General features: G+C 42.6%; 1 protein-coding gene across 1 annotated transcript; it reads right to left on the minus strand.

Moving 5' to 3' along the window:
* Positions 1-18,956: 18,956 nt before the first annotated feature.
* LOC119351931 (flavonoid O-methyltransferase-like protein Os11g0303600) lies at positions 18,957-20,654 on the minus strand. Its single transcript, XM_037618702.1, has 2 exons — positions 19,739-20,654; positions 18,957-19,430 (listed from the first exon to the last, which is right to left on the minus strand). The coding sequence occupies exons 1-2, from the start codon at positions 20,546-20,548 to the stop codon at positions 19,128-19,130; spliced, it is 1,113 nt and encodes a 370-aa protein (XP_037474599.1). The 5' UTR covers positions 20,549-20,654; the 3' UTR covers positions 18,957-19,127.
* Positions 20,655-21,044: the final 390 nt, after the last annotated feature.

The raw sequence follows: 21,044 nt of genomic DNA on the forward strand, positions 1-21,044 counted from the left end.
TCCAATAGAGTTGATACTATGAACTTGAGGTTGTTTCCTCGGAAAGTGTACCGTATGCTCATTACCATTAACATGAAAAGTGACATTGCCTTTAGTGCAATCAATAACAGACCCTGCAGTATTCAAAAAGGGTCTTCCAAGAATAATAGACATACTATCGTCCTCAGGAATATCAAGAATAACAAAGTCCATTAAAATAGTAATGTTTGCAACTACAATAGACACATCCTCACAAATATCGACATGTATAGCAGTTGATTTATCAGCCATTTGCAAAGATAGTTCAGTAGGTGTCAACTTATCCAAATCAAGTCTACGATATAAAGAGAGAGGCATAACACTAAGACCGGCTCCAAGATCACATAAAGCAGTTTTAACATAGTTTCTTTTAATAGAGCATGGTATAGTAGGTACTCCTGGATCTCCAAGTTTCTTTGGTCTTCCACCCTTAAAAGTATAATTAGCAAGCATGGTGGAAATTTCAGCTTCCGATATCTTTCTTTTATTTGTAATAATATCTTTCATGTACTTGGCATAAGGATTGGTTTTGAGCATATCAGTTAATCGCATACGCAAAAAGATAGGTCTAATCATTTCAACAAAGCGCTCAAAAACCTCATCATCCTTTTTCTTGGATGGTTTGGGAGGAAAAGGCATGGGTTTCTGAACCCAAGGCTCTCTTTCCTTACCGTGTTTCCTAGCAACAAAGTCTTTCTTATCATAACGTTGATTCTTTGATTGTGGGTTATCAAGATGAACAAAAGGTTCAATTTCTATATCATTATCATTACTAGGTTGAGCATCATCATGAACATTATTACTAGTTTCAGGTTCATTACCAGATTGTGTTTCAGCATCAGAAATAGAAATATCATTTGGATTCTCAGGTGTTTCAGCAATAGGTTCACTAGAAGTATGCAAAGTTCTATCATTGTTCTTTTTCTTCCTTTTAGAAGGACTAGGTGCATCTATATTATTTCTCTGAGAATCTTGCTCAATTCTCTTAGGGTGGCCTTCAGGATACAAAGGTTCCTGAGTCATTCTACCACCTCTAGTCATAACTCTAACAGCATTATCATTATCCTTACTATTTAATTCACTGAGCAAATCATTTTGAGCTTTAAGTACTTGTTCTACTTGAGTGGTAACCATAGAAGCATGTTTACTAATAAGTTTAAGTTCACATTTAACATTAGCCATATAATCACCCAAGTGTTCAAGCATATTTGAATTGTATTTCAATTGTCTACCAAAATAAGCATTAAAATCTTCTTGCTTAGCCATAAATTTATCAAACTCATCTAAGCATGGGCTAGCAAACTTGGTAAATGAGATTTCAGCTTTATCATATCTATAGAGAGAATTTACCTTTACTACATGTGTTGGGTTATCAAGATCATGTACTTCTTCAATAGGTAATGGAGTAAGATCATATGTTTCTTCAACAGGCGGTAAATTAAGACTGTGTATTTCTTCAACAGGAGGTAAATTCTTAACATCTTCAGCTTCATTACCTTTTTCTTTCGTAGATTTCTTTGCCTCTTGCATATCTTCAGGACTGAGAAATAGAATACCCCTCTTCTTCGGAGTTGGTTTAGGAATAGGCTCAGGAGCTGGCTCAGGAAGTGTCCAATTATTTTCATTTGCCAACATATTATTCAATATAATTTCAGCTTCATCCGGTGTTCTTTCCCTAAAAACAGAACCAGCACAACTATCCAGGTAATCTCTGGAGGCATCGGTTAGTCCATTATAAAAGATATCAAGTATTTCATTTTTCTTAAGAGGATGATCAGGCAAAGCATTAAGTAATTGGAGAAGCCTACCCCAAGCTTGTGGGAGACTCTCTTCTTCAATTTGCACAAAATTATATATATCCCTTAAAGCAACTTGTTTCTTATGAGCAGGGAAATATTTAGCAGAGAAGTAATAAATCATATCCTGGGGACTACGCACACAACCAGGATCAAGAGAATTAAATCATATCTTAGCATCACCCTTTAATGAGAACGGGAATATTTTAAGGATATAAAAGTAACGAGTTCTCTCATCATTAGTGAGCAGGATGGCTATATCATTTAATTTAGTAAGATGTGCCACAACAGTTTCAGATTCATAGCCATGAAAAGGATCAGATTCAACCAAAGTAATTATATCAGGATCAACAGAGAATTCATAATCCTTATTAGTAACAAAGATAGGTGAAGTAGCAAAAGCAGGGTCAGGTTTCATCCTAACATTTAGAGATTGCTTATTCCATTTAGCTAATAACCTCTTGAGTTCATATCTATCTTTGCAAGCTAAAATAGCTAAAGAAGCTTCTTTATCAAAAACATAACCCTTAGGAATAACAGGTGATTCTTCATCATCACTTTCATCAGTATTATCAGATTCAATATTTTCATTCTCTCTAGCCCTAACAAGTTGTTCATCAAGAAATTCACCAAGTGGCACAGTAGTATCAAGCATAGAAGTAGTTTCATCATAAGTATCATGCATAGCAGAAGTGGCATCATCAATAACATGTGACATATCAGAACGAATAGCAGAAGCAGGTTTAGGTGTCGCAAGCTTACTCAAAACAGAAGGTGAATCAAGTGCAGAGCTAGATGGCAGTTCCTTACCTCCCCTCGTAGTTGAGGGATAAATCTTGGTTTTTGTATCTCTCAAGTTCTTCATAATGATAAGCAGATATAAATCCCAAGTGACTCAAAGAATAGAGCTATGCTCCCCGGCAACGGCGCCAGAAAATAGTCTTGATAACCCACAAGTATAGGGGATCGCAACAGTTTTCGAGGGTAGAGTATTCAACCCAAATTTATTGATTCGACACAAGGGGAGCCAAAGAATATTCTCAAGTATTAGCAGCTGAGTTGTCAATTCAACCACACCTGGAAACTTAATATATGCAGCAAAGTGTTTAGTAGCAAGGTAATATGATAGTAGTGGTAACGATAGCAAAAGGTGACAGTAGTAAAAGTAGTGTTTTTGGTATTTTGTAGTGATGATAGCAATAGCAACGGAAAAGTAAATAAGCGAAGAACAATATATGGAAAGCTCGTAGGCAATGGATCAGTGATGGAGAATTATGCCGGATGTGGTTCATCATGTAACAGTCGTAACCTAGGGTGACACAGAACTAGCTCCAATTCATCAATGTAATGTAGGCATGTATTCCGAATATAGTCATACGTGCTTATGGAATATAACCTGCATGATATCTTTTGTCCTACCCTCCCGTGGCAGCGGGGTCCTAATGGAAACTAAGGGATATTAAGGCCTCCTTTTAATAGAGTACTAGAACAAAGCATTAGCACATAGTGAATAAATGAACTCCTCAAACTATGGTCATCACCGGTAAGTATCCCGATTATTGTCACTTCGGGGTTAACGGATCATAACACATAATAGGTGACTATAGACTTGCAAGATAGGATCAAGAACTCTCATATATTGATGAAAACATAATAGGTTCAGATCTGAAATCATGGCACTCGGGCCCTAGTGACAAGCATTAAGCATAGCAAAGTCATAGCAACATCAATCTCAGAACATAGTGGGTACTAGGGAACAAACCCTAACAAAACTAACTCGATTACATGATAAATCTCATCCAACCCATCACCGTCCAGCAAGCCTATGATGGAATTACTCACGCACGGCGGTGAGCATCATGAAATTGGTGATGGAGGATGGTTGATGATGATGATGGCGACAGATTCCCCTCTCCGGAGCCCCAAACGGACTCCAGATCAGCCCTCCCAAGAGGTTTTAGGGCTTGGCGGCGGCTCCGTATCGTAAAACGCGATGAATCCTTCTCTCTAATTTTTTTCTCCCCAAAACCAAATATATAGAGTTGGAGTTGAGGTCAGAGGAGCTCCAGGGATCCCACAAGGTAGGGGGGCGTGCCCTAGGGGGGCAGGCGCACCCCCACCCTCATGGACAGGTGGTGGGCCCCTGGCCTTCATCTTTTGCGAGGATTTTTTATTATTTCTGAAAATTTGTTCCGTGAAGTTTCAGGTCATTCCGAGAACGTTCGTTTCTGCACATAAATAACACCATAGCAATTCTCTTGAAAACAGCGTCAGTCCGGGTTAGTTCCATTCAAATCATGCAAGTTAGAGTCCAAAACAAGGGCAAAAGTGTTTGGAAAAGTAGATACGACGGAGATGTATCACCTACCCCCTGGGCGCGCCCCCCTGTCTCGTGGGCCCCCTGACAGGCCTCCGGTGCCCATCTTTGGCTATATGAAGTCTTTCGTCCGAGAAAAAAATCATAAGCAAGCTTTCGGGATGAAACTCCGCCGCCACGAGGCGGAACCAATCTAGGGCTCCGGCGGAGCTGTTCTGCCAGGGAAACATCCCTCCGTGAGGGGGAAATCATCACCATCGATCCTCTCAACGGGAGGGGGTCAATCTCCATCAACATCTTCACCAGCACCATCTCATCTCAAACCCTAGTTCATCTCTTGTATCCAATCTTTGTCGCAAAACCTCAGATTGGTACCTGTGGGTTGCTAGTAGTGTTGATTACTCCTTGTAGTTGATGCTAGTTGGTTTACTTGGTGGAAGATCATATGTTCATATCCTTTATGCATATTAATACCCCTCTGATTATGAACATGAATATGATTTGTGAGTAGTTACGTTTGTTCCTGATGACATGAGAGAAGTCTTGCTATAAGTAGTCATGTGAATTTTGTATTCGTTCGATATTTTGATGAGATGTATGTTGTCTTTCCTCTAGTGGTGTCATGTGAACGTAGACTACATGACACTTCGCCATTGCTTGGGACTAGAGGAAGGCATTGGGAAGTAATAAGTAGATGATGGGTTGCTAGAGTGACATAAGCTTAAACCCTAGTTTATGCGTTGCTTCGTAAGGGGCTGATTTGGATCCATATGTTTCATGCTATGGTTAGGTTTACCTTAATACTTCTTTTGTAGTTGCGGATGCTTGCAAGAGGGGTTAATCATAAGTGGGATGCTTGTCCAAGGAAGGGCGGTACCTAAGCACTGGTCCACCCACATATCAAATTATCAAAGTAGCGAACGCAAATCATATGAGCGTGATGAAAACTAGCTTGACGATAATTCCCATGTGTTCTGGGGAGCATTTTCCTTTATATAAGAGTTTGTCCAGGCTTGTCCTTTGCTACAAAAAGGATTGGGCCATCTTGCTGCACCTTATTTACTTTTCTTACTTGTTACCCGTCACAAATTAACTTATCACAAAACTATCTGTTACCGATAATTTCAGTGCTTGCAGAGAATACCTTACTGAAAACTGCTTATCATTTCCTTTTGCTCCTCGTTGGGTTAGACACTCTTACTTATCGAAAGGATTACGATAGATCCCCTATACTTGTGGGTCATCAGTGCTAGAGGCGCTGTCCAACACGGTGGCCGCAAGGATCGATATGGCAGGTGGTGGTACGAAAAATAATGTCGTACGCTTTACATTCAGTGCAACTAAGAACTCTATGCAGGGCAACTCAAAAAAGAAAGACAAAAAAGGGGGGAAAAGAGAGCTGAGGATGCCCACAAGCAAGCACTAGGGGAAAAAAGGGGGGCATTCTTTTGGGATTCAGCCGACGGGTAGTGACTTAGAGTTTTCCTTTGAAAAGGAGATGGATAGCTATGAGCGCATGTTATCTTGTGATGTAACCGTCTCATCCAAACGGGTGTGTACGGGTAGAGTTGTAGCTGTCCAGGACGAGGAGGGCGGGGTTACACACGTCGCAAAGGAGACCGACGAGAAGGAAGAAGAGTACGTTCTGTAGGGAGTGGAATCGGTTGGCGAAGAGAAAGACAAGATTGGCACGTCAGCGGCCTCCGAGGAGGAGGATCGCTAGGACAAATGAAAATCCTAGGATGGAACTTCCGTGGTATGCTCTCCAACACGGTAGTTCGTGAGCTTCTGGACCTACAGGAGCGTACAAGGGCATATTTAATTTTCCTTTCTGAATCCCATTTGAATAATTGTAAAGCCGATGAGCTTCGTCGTAATTTAGGTTTTGATTCTATGTTTGTAGTGGAAAGCGATGGTAAGGCTGGTGGCCTAGTTTTGTTTTATCATAAGTTGGATAAAATCGAGTTGAACTATGTCTTGCCCCACTTTATTGATATTGTTTTTATGAATGAGGAAGTGGTTCACTGGTGGTTCATGGGTTTCTATGGTCGTCCGAAATGGAATGAGCGCCATCTTTCTTAGGACGATATTCGAAATCTATATAGTAAGGGCAATCACCCCTGGCTTGTTTTGGGGGACTTCAATGAAATTTTATACCCGTTGGAAAAAGAGGGTGGTATGGCTAGACCACTTGGTATGATGAGAGAATTTAGTGAATGCCTAATGGATTGCGGGTTGGATGACCATGGTTATACGGGTGACCTGTGTTGGGGAACGTAGTAATTTCAAAAAAATTCCTACGCACACGCAAGATCATGTGATGCATAGCAACGAGAGGGGGGAGTGTGATCTACATACCTAGTAGATCGACAACGGAAGTGTTTGGTTGATGTAGTCGTACGTCTTCACGATCCGACCGATCAAGCACCGAAACTACGGCACCTCCGAGTTCTAGCACACGTTCAGCTCGATGACGATCCCCGGACTCCGATCCAGCAAAGTGTCGGGGAAGAGTTCCATCAGCACGACGGCGTGGTGATGATCTTGATGCACTACAGCAGCAGGGCTTCGCCTAAACTCCGCTACAGTATTATCGAGGACTATGGTGGCTGGGGGCGCCGCACACGGCTAAGGAAAAGATCACGTGGATCAACTTGTGTCTCTCTGGGGTGCCCCTACCTCCGTATATAAAGGACTAGAGGGGTGAGGCGGCCGGCCAAGGAGGGCGCGCCAGGAGAGTCCTACTCCCTCTGGGAGTAGGATTCCCCCCAATCCTAGTTGGAATAGGATTCGCGGAGGGGGGAAAAGAGAGAGAGGGGCTGGCCCCCTCTCCTTGTCCAACTCGGACCAAGGGAGGGGAGGGGCGCGCGGCCCATGTAGGGCTGCCTCTTCTCTTTTCCACTAAGGCCCATCATGGCCCATTTAGCTCCCGGGGGGTTCCGGTAACCTCCCGGTACATCGGTAAAATCCCGATTTCACCTGGAACACTTCTGGTATCCAGACATAGGCTTCCAATATATCAATCCTTATGTCTCGACCATTTCGAGACTCCTCATCATGTCCGTGATCACATCCGGGACTCCGAACAACCTTCGGTACATCAAAATGCATAAACTCATAATATAACTGTCATCGTAACCTTAAGCGTGCGGACCCTATGGGTTCGAGAACAATGTACACATGACCGAGACATGTCTCCAGTCAATAACCAATAGCGGGACCTGGATGCCCATATTGGCTCCTACATATTCTACGAAGATCTTTATCGGTCAGACCGCATAACAACATACGTCGTTCCCTTTGTCATCGGTATGTTACTTGCCCGAGATTCGATCGTCGGTATTCCAATACTTAGTTCAATCTCGTTGTCGGCAAGTCTCTTTACTCGTTCTATAATACATCATCCCGCAACTAACTCATTTAGTTGCAATGCTTGCAAGGCTTAAGTGATGTGCATTACCGAGAGGGCCCAGAGATACCTCTCCGACAATCGGAGTGACAAAACCTAATCTCAAAATACGCCAACCCAACATGTACCTTTGGAGACACCTGTAGTACTCCTTTATAATCACCCAGTTACGTTGTGACGTTTGGTAGTACCCAAAGTGTTCCTCCGGTAAACGGGAATTGCATAATCTCATAGTTATAGGAACATGTATAAGTCATGAAGAAAGCAATATCAACATACTAAACGATCGGGTGCTAAGCTAATGGAATGGGTCATATCAATCAGATCATTCTCTTAATGATGTAATCCCGTTAATCAAATAACAACTCATTGTTCATGGTTAGGAAACATAACCATCTTTGATTAACGAGCTAGTCAAGTAGAGGCATACTAGTGACACTTTGTTTGTCTATGTATTCACACATGTATTATGTTTCCGGTTAATACAATTCTAGCATGAATAATAAACATTTATCATGATATAAGGAAATAAATAATAACTTTATTATTGCCTCTAGGGCATATTTCCTTCATTCTCCCACTTGCACTAGAGTCAATAATCTAGTTCACATCGCCATGTGATTTAACAGCAATAGTTCACATCACCATGTGATTAACACCCATAGTTCACATCGATATGTGATAAACACCCAAAGGGTTTACTAGAGTCAATAATCTAGTTCACATCGCTATGTGATTAACACCCAAAGAGTACTAAGGTGTGATCATGTTTTGCTTGTGAGATAATTTTAGTCAACGGGTCTGTCACATTCAGATCTGTAAGTATTTTTGGGAATTTCTATGTCAACAATGCTCTGCACGGAGCTACTCTAGCTTATTGCTCCCACTTTCAATATGTATCTAGATCGAGACTTAGAGTCATCCAAATCTGTGTCAAAACTTGCATCGACATAACTTTTTACGACGAACCTTTTTGTCACCTCCATAATTGAGAAATATTTCCTTATTCCACTAAGGATAATTTTGACCGCTGTCCAGTGATCTACTCTTAGATCACTATTGTACTCCCTTGCTTAACAAAGTGTAGGGTATATAATAGATCTGGTACACAGCTGGCATACTTTATAGAACCTATGGCTGAGGCATAGGGAATGACTTTCATTCTCTTTCTATCTTCTGCCGTGGTCGGGGTTTGAGTCTTACTCAACTTCACACCTTGTAACACAGGCAAGAAACTTTTCTTTGACTGTTCCATTTTGAACTACTACTTCAAAATCTCGTCAAGGTATGTACTCATTGAAAAACTTATCAAGCATCTTGATCTATCTCTATAGATCTTGATACTCAATATGTAAGCAGCTTTACCGAGGTCTTTCTTTGAAAAACTCCTTTCAAACACTCCTTTATGCTTTACAGAATAATTCTACATTATTTCCGATCAACAATATGTCATACACATATACTTATCAGAAATGATGTAGTGCTCCCACTCACTTTCTTGTAAATACAGGCTTCACCGCAAGTCTGTATAAAACTTATATGCTTTGATCAACTTATCAAAGCGTATATTCCAACTCCGAGATGCTTGCACCAGTCTATAGATGGATCGCTGGAGCTTGCATATTTTGTTAGCACCTTTAGGATTGACAAAATCTTCTGGTTGTATCATATACAACTCTTCTTCAATAAATATATTAAGGAATGCAGTTTTGTTTATCCATTTGCCAGATTTCATAAAATGCGGCAATTGCTAACATGATTCGGACAGACTTAAGCATAGATACGAGTGAGAAACTCTCATCGTAGTCAACACCTTGAACTTTGTCGAAAACCTTTTGCGACAGTTCTATCTTTGTAGATAGTAACACTACTATCAGCGTCCGTCTTCCTCTTGAAGATCCATTTATTTTCTATGGCTTGCCGATCATCGGGCAAATCCATCAAAGTCCATACTTTGTTCTCATACATGGATCATATCTCAGATTTCATGGCCTCAAACCATTTCACGGAATCTGGGCTCACCATCGCTTCCTCATAGTTTGCAAGTTCGTCATGGTCTAGTAACATGACTTTCAGAACAGGATTATCGTACCACTCTGGTGCGGATCTCACTCTGGTTTACCTACGAGATTTGGTAGTAACTTGATCTGAAGTTACATGATCATCATCATTAGCTTCCTCACTAATTGGTGTAGTAGTCACAGGAACAAATTTCTGTGATGAACTACTTTCCAATAAGGGAGCAGGTACAGTTACCTCATCAAGTTCTACTTTCCTCCTACTCACTTCTTTCGAGAGAAACTCCTTCTCTAGAAAAACTCCGAATTTAGCAACAAAAGTCTTGCCTTCGGATTTGTGATAGAAGGTGTACCCAACAGTCTCCTTTGGGTATCCTATGAAGACAGATTTCTCCGATTTGGGTTTAAGCTTATTAGGATGAAATATTTCATATAAGCATCACAATCCCAAACTTTAAGAAACGACAACTTTGGTTTCTTGCCAAACCACAGTTCAGATTGTGTTGTCTCAACGGACTTAGATGGTGCCCTATTTAACGTGAATGCATCTGTCTCTAATGCATAACCCCAAAACGATAGTGGTAGATCGAAAAGAGACATCATAGATCGCACTATATCTAATAAAGTATGGTTATGACGTTCGGACACACCATTACACTATGGTGTTCCAGGTGGCGTGAGCAGTGAAACTATTTCACATTGTTTTAATTGAAGACCAAACTCGTAACTCAAATATTTTACCTCTGCGATCATGTCGTAGAAACTTTTATTTTCTTGTCACGATGTTTTTCCACTTCACTCTGAAATTCTTTGAACTTTTCAAATGTTTCAGACTTATGTTTCATCAAGCAGATATACCCATATCTGCTCAAATCATATGTGAAGGTCAGAAAATAACGATACCCGCCGCGAGCTTCAACACTCATCGGATCGCATACATCAGTATGTATTATTTCCAATAAGTCAGTTGCTCGCTCCATTGTTCCGGAGAACGGAGTCTTTAGTCATCTTGCCCATAAGGCATGGTTCGCAAGCACCAAGTGATTCATAATCAAGTGATTCCAAAATCCCATCAGCATGGAGTTTCTTCATGCGCTTTACACCAATATGACCTAAACGGCAGTGCCACAAATAAGTTGCACTATCATTATTAACTTTGCATCTTTTGGTTTCAATATTATGATTATGTGTATCACTACGATCGAGATCCAACAAACTATTTTCATTGGGTGTGTAACCATATAAGGTTTTATTCATGTAAACAGAACAACAATTTATTCTCTTACTTAGATGAATAACCGTATTACAATAAACATGATCAAATCATATTCATGCTCAACGCAAACACCAAATAACACTTATTCAGGTTCAACACTAATCCCGAAAGTATAGGGAGTGTGCGATGATGATCATATCAATCTTGGAACCACTTCCAACACACATCATCACTTCACCCTTAACTAGTTTCTGTTTATTCTGCAACTCCCGTTTCGAGTTACTAATCTTAGCAACTGAACTAGTATCAAATACTAAGGGGTTGCTATAAACACTAGTAAAGTACACATCAATAACATGTATATCAAATATACTTATGTTCACTTTGCCATCCTTCTTATCTGCCAATCACTTAGGGTAGTTCCGCTTCCAGTGACCATTCCCTTTGCAGTAGAAACACTTAGTCTCAGGCTTAGGACCAGACTTGGGCTTCTTCACTTGAGAAGCAACTTGCTTGCCGTTCTTCTTGAAGTTCCCCTTCTTCCCTTTGCCCTTTTCTTGAAACTAGTGATCTTGTCAACCATCAACACTTGATGCTCTTTTTTGATTTCTACCTTCATCGATTTCATCATCATGAAAAGCTCGGGATTCGTTTTCGTCGTCCCTTGCATACTATAGTTCATCACGAAGTTCTACTAACTTGGTGATGGTGACTAGAGAATTCTGTCAATCACTATCTTATCTGGAAGATTAACTCCCACTTGATTCAAGTGATTGTAGTACCCAGACAATCTGAGCACATGCTCACTAGTTGAGCGATTCTCCTCCATCTTTTAGCTATAGAACTTGTTGGAGACTTCATATCTCTCAACTCGGGTATTTGCTTGAAATATTAACTTCAACTCCTGGAACATCTCATATGGTCCATGACGTTCAAAACGTCTTTGAAGTCCCGATTCTAAGCCGTTAAGCATGGTGCACTAAACTATCAAGTAGTCATCATATTTAGCTAGCCAAACGTTCATACGTTAGCATCTGCTCCTGCAATAGGTCTATCACTTAGCGGTGCATCAAGGACATAATTCCTCTGTGCAGCAATGAGGATAAACCTCATATCACGGATCCAATCCGCATCATTGCTACTAACATCTTTCAACACAATTTTTCTCTAGGAACATATCAAAATAAACACAGGGAAGCAACAACGCGAACTATTGATCTACAACATAATTTGCAAAATACTACCAAGACTAAGTTCATGATAAATTGAAGTTCAATTAATCATATTACTTAAGAACTCCCACTTAGATAGACATCCCTCTAATCCTCTAAGTGATTACGTGATCCAAATCAACTAAACCATGTCCGATCATCACGTGAGATGGAGTAGTTTCATTGGTGAACATCATTATGTTGATCATATCTACTATATGATTCACGCTCGACCTTTCGGTCTCCGTGTTCCGAGGCCATATCTGTATATGCTTGGCTCGTCAAGTATAACCTGAGTATTCCGCGTGTGCAACTGTTTTGCACCCGTTGTATTTGAACGTAGAACCTATCACACCCGATCATCCCGTGGTGTCTCAGCACGAAGAACTTTCGCAACGGTGCATACTCAGGGAGAACACTTCTTGATAATTAGTGAGAGATCATCTTATAATGCTACTGTCAATCAAAGCAAGATAAGATGCATAAAAGATAAACATCACATGCAATCAATATAAGTGATATGATATGGCCATCATCATCTTGTGCTTGTGATCTCCATCTCCGAAGCACCGTCGTGATCACCATCGTCACCGGCGTGACACCTTGATCTCCATCGTAGCATCATTGTCGTCTCGCCAAGCTTGTGCTTCCACGACTATCGCTATCGTTTAGTGATAAAGTAAAGCATTACATCGCGATTGCATTGCATACAATAAAGCGACAACCATATGGCTCCTGCCGGTTGCCGATAACTCGGTTACAAAACATGATCATCTCATACAATAAAATTCAGCATCATGTCTTGACCATATCATATCACAACATGCCCTACAAAAACAAGTTAGACGTCCTCTACTTTGTTTGTTGCAAGTTTTACGTGGCTGCTACGGGCTTAAGTAAGAACCAATCTCACCTACGCATCAAAATCACAACGATAGTTTGTCAATTTGACTCCGTTTTAACCTTCGCAAGGACCGGGCGTAGCCACACTTGGTTCAACTAAAGTTGGAGAAACTGTCACCCACAAGCCACCTCTGTGCAAAGCACGTCGGGAGAACCGGTCTCGCGTAAGCGTACGCGTAATGTCGGTCTGGGCCGCTTCATCCAACAATACCGCCGAACCAAAGTATGACATGCTGGTAGGCAGTATGACTTATATCGCCCACAACTCACTTGTGTTCTACTCATGCATATAACATCAACATATAAAACCTAAGCTCGGATGCCACTGTTGGGGAACGTAGTAATTTCAAAAAAATCCTACGCACACGCAAGATCATGTGATGCATAGCAACGAGAGGGGGGAGTGTGATCTACATACCTAGTAGATCGACAACGGAAGCGTTTGGTTGATGTAGTCGTACGTCTTCACGATCCGACCGATCAAGCACAGAAACTACGGCACCTCCGAGTTCTAGCACACGTTTAGCTCGATGACGATCCCCGGACTCCGATCCAGCAAAGTGTCGGGGAAGAGTTCCGTCAGCACGACGGTGTGGTGATGATCTTGATGCACTACAGCAGCAGGGCTTCGCCTAAACTCCGCTACAGTATTATCGAGGACAATGGTGGCTGGGGGCGCCGCACACGGCTAAGGAAAAGATCACGTGGATCAACTTGTGTCTCTCTGGGGTGCCCCTGCCTCCGTATATAAAGGACTAGAGGGGGGAGGCGGCCGGCCAAGGAGGGCGCGCCAGGAGAGTCCTACTCCCTCTGGGAGTAGGATCCCCCCCCCCCCAATCCTAGTTGGAATAGGATTCGCGGAGGGGGGAAAAGAGAGAGGGGGGCCGGCCCCCTCTCCTTGTCCAATTCGGACCAAGGGAGGGGAGGGGCGCGCGGCCCATGTAGGGCTGCCTCTTCTCTTTTCCACTAAGGCCCATCATGGCCCATTTAGCTCCCGGGGGGTTCCGGTAACCTCCCGGTACTCCGGTAAAATCCCGATTTCACCCGGAACACTTCCGGTATCCAAACATAGCCTTCCAATATATCAATCTTTATGTCTCGACCATTTCGAGACTCCTCGTCATGTCCGTGATCACATCCGGGACTCCGAACAACCTTCGGTACATCAAAATGCATAAACTCATAATATAACTGTCATCGTAACCTTAAGCGTGCGAACCCTACGGGTTCGAGAACAATGTAGACATGACCGAGACATGTCTCCAGTCAATAACCAATAGCGGGACCTGGATGCCCATATTGGCTCCTACATATTCTACGAAGATCTTTATCGGTCAGACCGCATAACAACATACGTCGTTCCCTTTGTCATCAGTATGTTACTTGCCCGAGATTCGATCGTCGGTATTCCAATACTTAGTTCAATCTCGTTGCCGGCAAGTCTCTTTACTCGTTCTGTAATACATCATCCCGCAACTAACTCATTTAGTTGCAATGCTTGCAAGGCTTAAGTGATGTGCATTACCGAGAGGGCCCAGAGATACCTCTCCGACAATCGGAGTGACAAAACCTAATCTCGAAATACGCCAACCCAACATGTACCTTTGGAGACACCTGTAGTACTCCTTTATAATCACCCAGTTACGTTGTGACGTTTGGTAGTACCCAAAGTGTTCCTCCGATAAACGGGAGTTGCATAATCTCATAGTTATAGGAACATGTATAAGTCATGAAGAAAGCAATAGCAACATACTAAACGATCGGGTGCTAAGCTAATGGAATGGGTCATGTCAATCAGATCATTCTCTTAATGATGTAATCCCGTTAATCAAATAACAACTCATTGTTCATGGTTAGGAAACATAACCATCTTTGATTAACGAGCTAGTCAAGTAGAGGCATACTAGTGACACTTTGTTTGTCTATGTATTCACACATGTATTAGCTTTCGTAAATTCCATTCTGTAGCGAACTAGCCCCTGGATCAGCTCTCATAGTGGCTTGATTTGCAATCTTTCAAGACGATTTTCTTGTAGCTGTTTCCGGTTAATACAATTCTAGCATGAATAATAAACATTTATCATGATATAAGGAAATAAATAATAACTTTATTATTGCCTCTAGGGCATATTTCCTTCAACCTGTTCACTTGGAGAGGCGAAATACGTGAACGTCTTGATCGGAGGGTCTGTAATATAGCATGGGCAAACAAATTTCCACGAGCGGTAGTAATCAACAAAGAACATGTTCATTCTGACCACCGCCCAATCGTACTGGATACGGATTACTTGGATGAAAAAAACTTTAAACAACCAGAGGGGCAGGTTAAACAGTTTGAGATGAGGTGGTTGAAGGAAGAGACGGTCACTGAAATTGTTAAGGCATCTTGGGAGAAAGCAAGACTTGCTGGTATTGGACCATCACTTGTTGATCGTACAAGAGCAATACATGCCGATCTACATACCTGGGACCGGGAAACTCTAAAGGGACCAAAGGTGAGAATTAGGAAATTAAAAAAAAGAATTGGAGAGACTAAGGCGGGGCCCATTAAATACGGAGTCTCAAGGTCATCGGAAGGAAATTATTGTGCTAATTGAAAATATCATGGATCAAGAGGAAATTTTCTGATTACAAAGAGGACGAGCGAACTGGTTGATGCACGGGGATCGTAATACGCCTTTTTCCCATAATGCTACCATGGCTAGGAAAAAAGATATAATATAAAGAAACTATTAGATGAGTCTAGAAAATGGTTAACAGAAAAGGATTTGATGAATCACATCACTAAATATTTCACAAAGCTGTTCACATCGGAAGTTCAGCATCCGAATCAAGAAGTTTTATCACTTGTGCGTAAGAGAGTGTCAAACGAAATAAACAATGCTCTACTTGCTCCTTATACCGTGAAAGATGTCTGCAAGGCTTTATTTGATATTGGAGACTTGAAAGCTCCAGGACCAGATGGACTCCACGTTATCTTCTATAAAAGGTTCTGGCCGATGCTAGGGGAAGACCTAATTGAGGAGGTTCTGAAAGAAATCAACACATAAATGGTTGGAATGATATTGCAATCGTGATGATTCCTAAGATTAACACACCAGAAAAGGTATCCCAATTTAGGCCAATTAGCTTATGTAATATGGTATACAAAATAATTGCAAAAATGGTGGCCTCTCGATTGAAGAACCTTCTACCAGAAATTATTAGTCCAACACAAAATGCTTTTGTACCAAGTAGATTGATAACGGATAATATTTTAGTGGCCTACGAATGTTTTCACACAATCAAGAATAAAAGAGAGGGTAGAGAGGGCTTGTGTGCTATAAAACTTGACATGCACAAAGCTTACGATAGAGTCAAGTGGGCTTTTCTAAAGGAGATTATGCTAAAAATGGGTTTCCTTCAAGAGTGGGTTAATTTGATTATGCAATGTGTCACAACAGTAGAATACAAAGTATGGATAAATGCAGAGGAAAGTGAGAGTTTTAAGCCTACTAGAGGGTTGAGACAGGGGGACCCGCTATCACCATACCTATTCCTGTTGTGCACGAAAGGGTTGAATGCCTTGCTCTCGCATCCTAATTCTGTAGAACGGGAACATATCAGGAGTTAAAGTCTGTAGAGATGCCCCACGAGTAACTAATCTCCTCTTTGTGGATGACTCGTTGATCTTGATGAAAGCCAACCAACATAATGCGACGGCCCTAAAATCAGCACTAGATTTATATTGCGGGCGTCGGGACAACTGGTAAGCGTGGAAAAGTGTGGTATTTTCTTTAGCCCCAATACAAAGGTAGAGGTCAGATAACACTTGTGTACAACGCTCAATATAATGATGGAGGCCCTGAATGACAAATACTTGGGCTTGCCAGCAAATGTGGGTGTTGATAAAATAGACTACTTTAAATTTCTAATCGAACATATTGTTAAGAAAATTAGTGGTTGGAAGAAAAAACTACTATCTGCCGGGGGGAGGAGATCCTGCTCAAGGCTGTGATCCAAGCCATACCTACATATGCAATGTCGGTCTTTAAAATTCCTAAAAAACATTGTAAAGGAATCATTGACGCAATAACACATTTCTGATGGGGAGACGAGGAGAACCAGAGGACGATGCACTAGATGGCCTGGTGGAAAATATGTGTACTAAAAACCCAAGGAGGAATGGGATTCCGTGACATCCATTGTTTCAACCTGGCTCTGCTGGCCAAACAGGCATGGCGTCTCCTTGATAATCTTGATTCCTTGTGTGCTACTATTCTAAGGGCCAAGTACTACCCTGATGGCGATTTGCTGAATTCCAAGCCAAAGCATGGTGCTTCCTTCACCTGGCAAAGCATTATGGCAGGCGTTACTACTCTGAAATGTGGCTATATTTGGCGAGTGGGAAATGTACATAACATCAATGAGAGGTGATTTCCTATGCATGGTGATACCTATGCACGCATGGATGGCAACTACACACCCTTTAGCATAAGTGCCTTTTTTATATATGAGGTGTCAGGTTTCTTATGGCATTGGCACAAGTGCATTTTTGTTGTATAGAAATGACTTTTTCTCATTTCTCTTTGTCTTTTTGTTACCTTTTTGACAGTGCCTTATCAATGTGTAGAAAGGGTCTTTTCTCACTTTTCTCAGTCTTTTTGCTTGTCTTTTTGGCATAATTTCCTGTTTGTTTGCCTGGCTGGTCCAAAGTCACGATATTTTTGTCATAGAGTTAATTTTCATAGTCCAAAATAACTAGAGATAAAAATTGGGGTTGTGCGTAGCTACCACCATGGGTAGCAAATTATTTCCGTAACATCAATATTTGAGAAGATACATGGATCCCAAATTGTGCCACTAGGAACAACTCCTAGGATGGACAATTGTTATCAAGAGTGGTTGATCTGATTGACCCTGTTTCCAATAATTGGGATGAGGACCTGATTAGACAAACTATGTAGCCCATTGACGTTGAACGGGTTCTTTCAATCCCACTTTCGCAACATAACATGTCAGATTTCATTGCTTGGAGTTATACAAAAATGGTATGGTCTCTGTACGGTCTGCTTATTCCGTGGAGTGGAATGATCAGTATGGGAGTAAACTATAACACTCCAACGGGACGGGGTGAACCACACCTAACCCTATTTGGTGCCAGATATGGAAGTTATCCTGTCCGGCAAAAGTCAAAAAATTTATATGGCATACGTTACATGGCACTCTCCCATACCGGGCAACACTTGCTAATAGGCACATGAAGACCTCGCCCCTTTGTCCTACTCCCTCTGTTCCAAAATAGATGACCCAACTTTGTACTAAAATTAGTACAAAGTTGAGTCATCTATTTTGGAACGGAGAGAGTACTTGCTATCAGGGTGTAGAAGACACGAAGCACATGTTTTTTCTATGTACTAAAGCAAAGGAGGTTTGGAAGAGGCTAGGGATAGATGAGATTATTGATAGAGCTTGTGAGGTTGATCGTGCTGGATAGGCGATACTGGAATACCTTTTAGTTCTCCCAAATCAAGATTTGCGTATTATGGGGTACCAAAATGTACGAGAAATTATAGCTATTTCAGCTTGGTATCTATGGTGGGAGAGACGAAAATTAATGCACAAGGAAACAATTGAGAATGCAACTCAGATATGAATGAGGATCATAGCCCTCACATACAATTTTGTAAATGCATCATCTTCAAAGGCGTCCATGAAAAAGGAGGGTTGGCATTGTCCCCCTAGGGGTTTCGTGAAACTCAATGTTGACGCCTCTTTTGATCAGGACATACTGAAGGGTACGATGGGGGCGGTTTTGCGAGACGACAAAGGTAGGTTTATTGCAGGAGGAAATGAAAAGATTGACCATTGCGCGGATGTTCTGATGGCAGAAGCTTTAGCCCTCAAATTTGGGCTAACACTAGTGCAAAGGGCGGGGTGCAATCGCCTAATCTTCAACTCAGATAATCTAGAGGTGATTGAGACCATGCAGGACGGAGGACAGTCAACGGGTGCGGCGGCGGCAATTTTCAATGACTGTTTCCACTACGTATGTGATTTCATCATGACTAGATTCGAACATTGTAATAGAGAGGCTAATAGAATAGCACATGAACTTGCTAGATTAGCTAGATTTTCATCAACTTCGGATTGGTTCGAGGAGCCTATCAATGAAATTGTACTCATCCTCGTAAACAATGTATTGGTTATTTCTAATGAATAAAGTTTCATTTAAAAAAAAAAGACTATCCATGGATAGGCTATGGGTAGAGTTGGATAATGGATCGCATTCCTAGGACATGCTGTATTTTGTAATGACTAAATCCTGCTTCGGTGAATATCTTTTGCCAGTTGAGTTCCTCACGTTCTTTGCTCATAAACAGCATCATCATCTGCATATCCATCAAGACTTGAGCTTCAAGTACTTGCTGTGAGTGTGAGGGAGATCCAACAACAGCATCGATGATTATCACCTTCCCTGCTTTCGCTCCTTGGGCAACGGCCTCTTTACATTTTGTCAGGATCTTCACACAATCCTGGTCGCTCCAGTTGTGTAGCACACACTGTCAATCCAACAAGTCAAAAACTATCAATAAGATAGCACTACTCTAACCATGTGACACATGTGGTAAGCAATCTAAACTATTCAAAAAAAAAGCACTACTCCACCCGTTTATTCTTTTCTTTTTGTCGGATCCACTCGTTTATATTCTTGTTAAGCGCTCACATAACATAATCTGCCAATTCATGTCGTGCCTTTCATTCTTTGAGGAATTAGTTTTGTGAGGAATTGGTATAAATGCGAACGGGAAGTAGAGTGTGTCTTTCTTACTGTAAATAAATCTGAAAATAAATAAATTATACGTAGTACCTTAAGCAAAACTGCATCAGCTGGTGGAACGTATTCCATCATGTCGCCGGCAGCAAACTCAACTGACTCATGCGTTGAGACGAGGCCTTGTATAACATGCGGGAGGTCCAACACTGAGCACCTGACATGCGGGAAGGCCTTGGCGATGGCCGCCGCCATGGTGCCGTTCCCGCCGCCGACGTCGACCAGCGACGTTACGCCCGTGAACACCTCGCCGCACTCGCGGACGACGAGCTCCGCCATGTAGCGGCTGTCGGACCCCATCGCCTCGTTCACCAGCGCGTTGAACTCCATGTCATGGCCGGTGGTGGCGTAGGGGCTCTCGCCGTGCGCCATCGCGAACGCCGGCTCGCCCTCGCCGTCCCTCTGGAACCACTGGGGCAGCCGGAGAGAGGCCTCCAGGAACAGCGGCGAGGTGCCCATGAGCACGCACGGGGACACGCCGCCGCCGACGAGAAGGCGGGACACCGGGTTGAGGCCGTACCGGACGCTCGGCGCGGTGGCGGCGCCCTCGCCCTCGCCGGCGGCGGGAACATCCACGGCCGTGAAGATTCCTTCCACGGCTAGCATCTTCATGAGCCGGGACAGGTATGGCCGTTTGCTGCAGGGGAGGGCGAGGGCGGAGGACAGTTCCGGCAACGAGGCCGCGCCGCCGCAGCGGTGGAGAGCGTCGGGGATCCCAAGCTTCACCGCGCTGTGCAGCGCCATGGACTTGAGGTAGCCTAGGGAGTGGCGCACCAGCTCTGACTCAGCTTGCAGAAGCTCCGCGCTTGAGGTGGTGGCCATTTTGGCTCTGCTCTCTTCTGCCATTACCTACTCCGCTAGTGTTATCATCTTACTTTGAGTTTGAGTAATGGTGAAAACTAACAGATCCGAACGATTCGCTAGGGGCACGATCCATCTTCCCCCGAGTTTACCGAGTCGTCCGACCCTCCCGTGGATCGCTGATCGCTGGAGCCGAGGAAGAAAAATAAAGCCCCCGATGATGGGGATCGAACTGAGGCCTACGGACCAAGTCAGAGATCATCAACAAAGGAGTCCATGATCTTCATCGAGCTTCTTATGTTTCTTCTAGTGGAATGGCGATTAACCAAATTCCTACTGGCATGTGTGCCAAAAGGGAGGCAGTTCCACTCTCAGTTCGAAGGCCATGGTGTGCATAAGCTGTGACTACGGCGATTTCGCCATCCCAATTGGTGCGGACCCAACAACGAGGTTCAACCTGGAGATTGTGTTCTTTCTCTTTGGGTCCAGCTGAAAAATGCACTGCCCCACGGCTTTGTCGATGCAGTACTGGGTTCTTCGT

The sequence above is a fragment of the Triticum dicoccoides genome, chromosome 2A (assembly GCF_002162155.2).
Source record: "Triticum dicoccoides isolate Atlit2015 ecotype Zavitan chromosome 2A, WEW_v2.0, whole genome shotgun sequence".
Taxonomy (NCBI): domain Eukaryota; kingdom Viridiplantae; phylum Streptophyta; class Magnoliopsida; order Poales; family Poaceae; genus Triticum; species Triticum dicoccoides.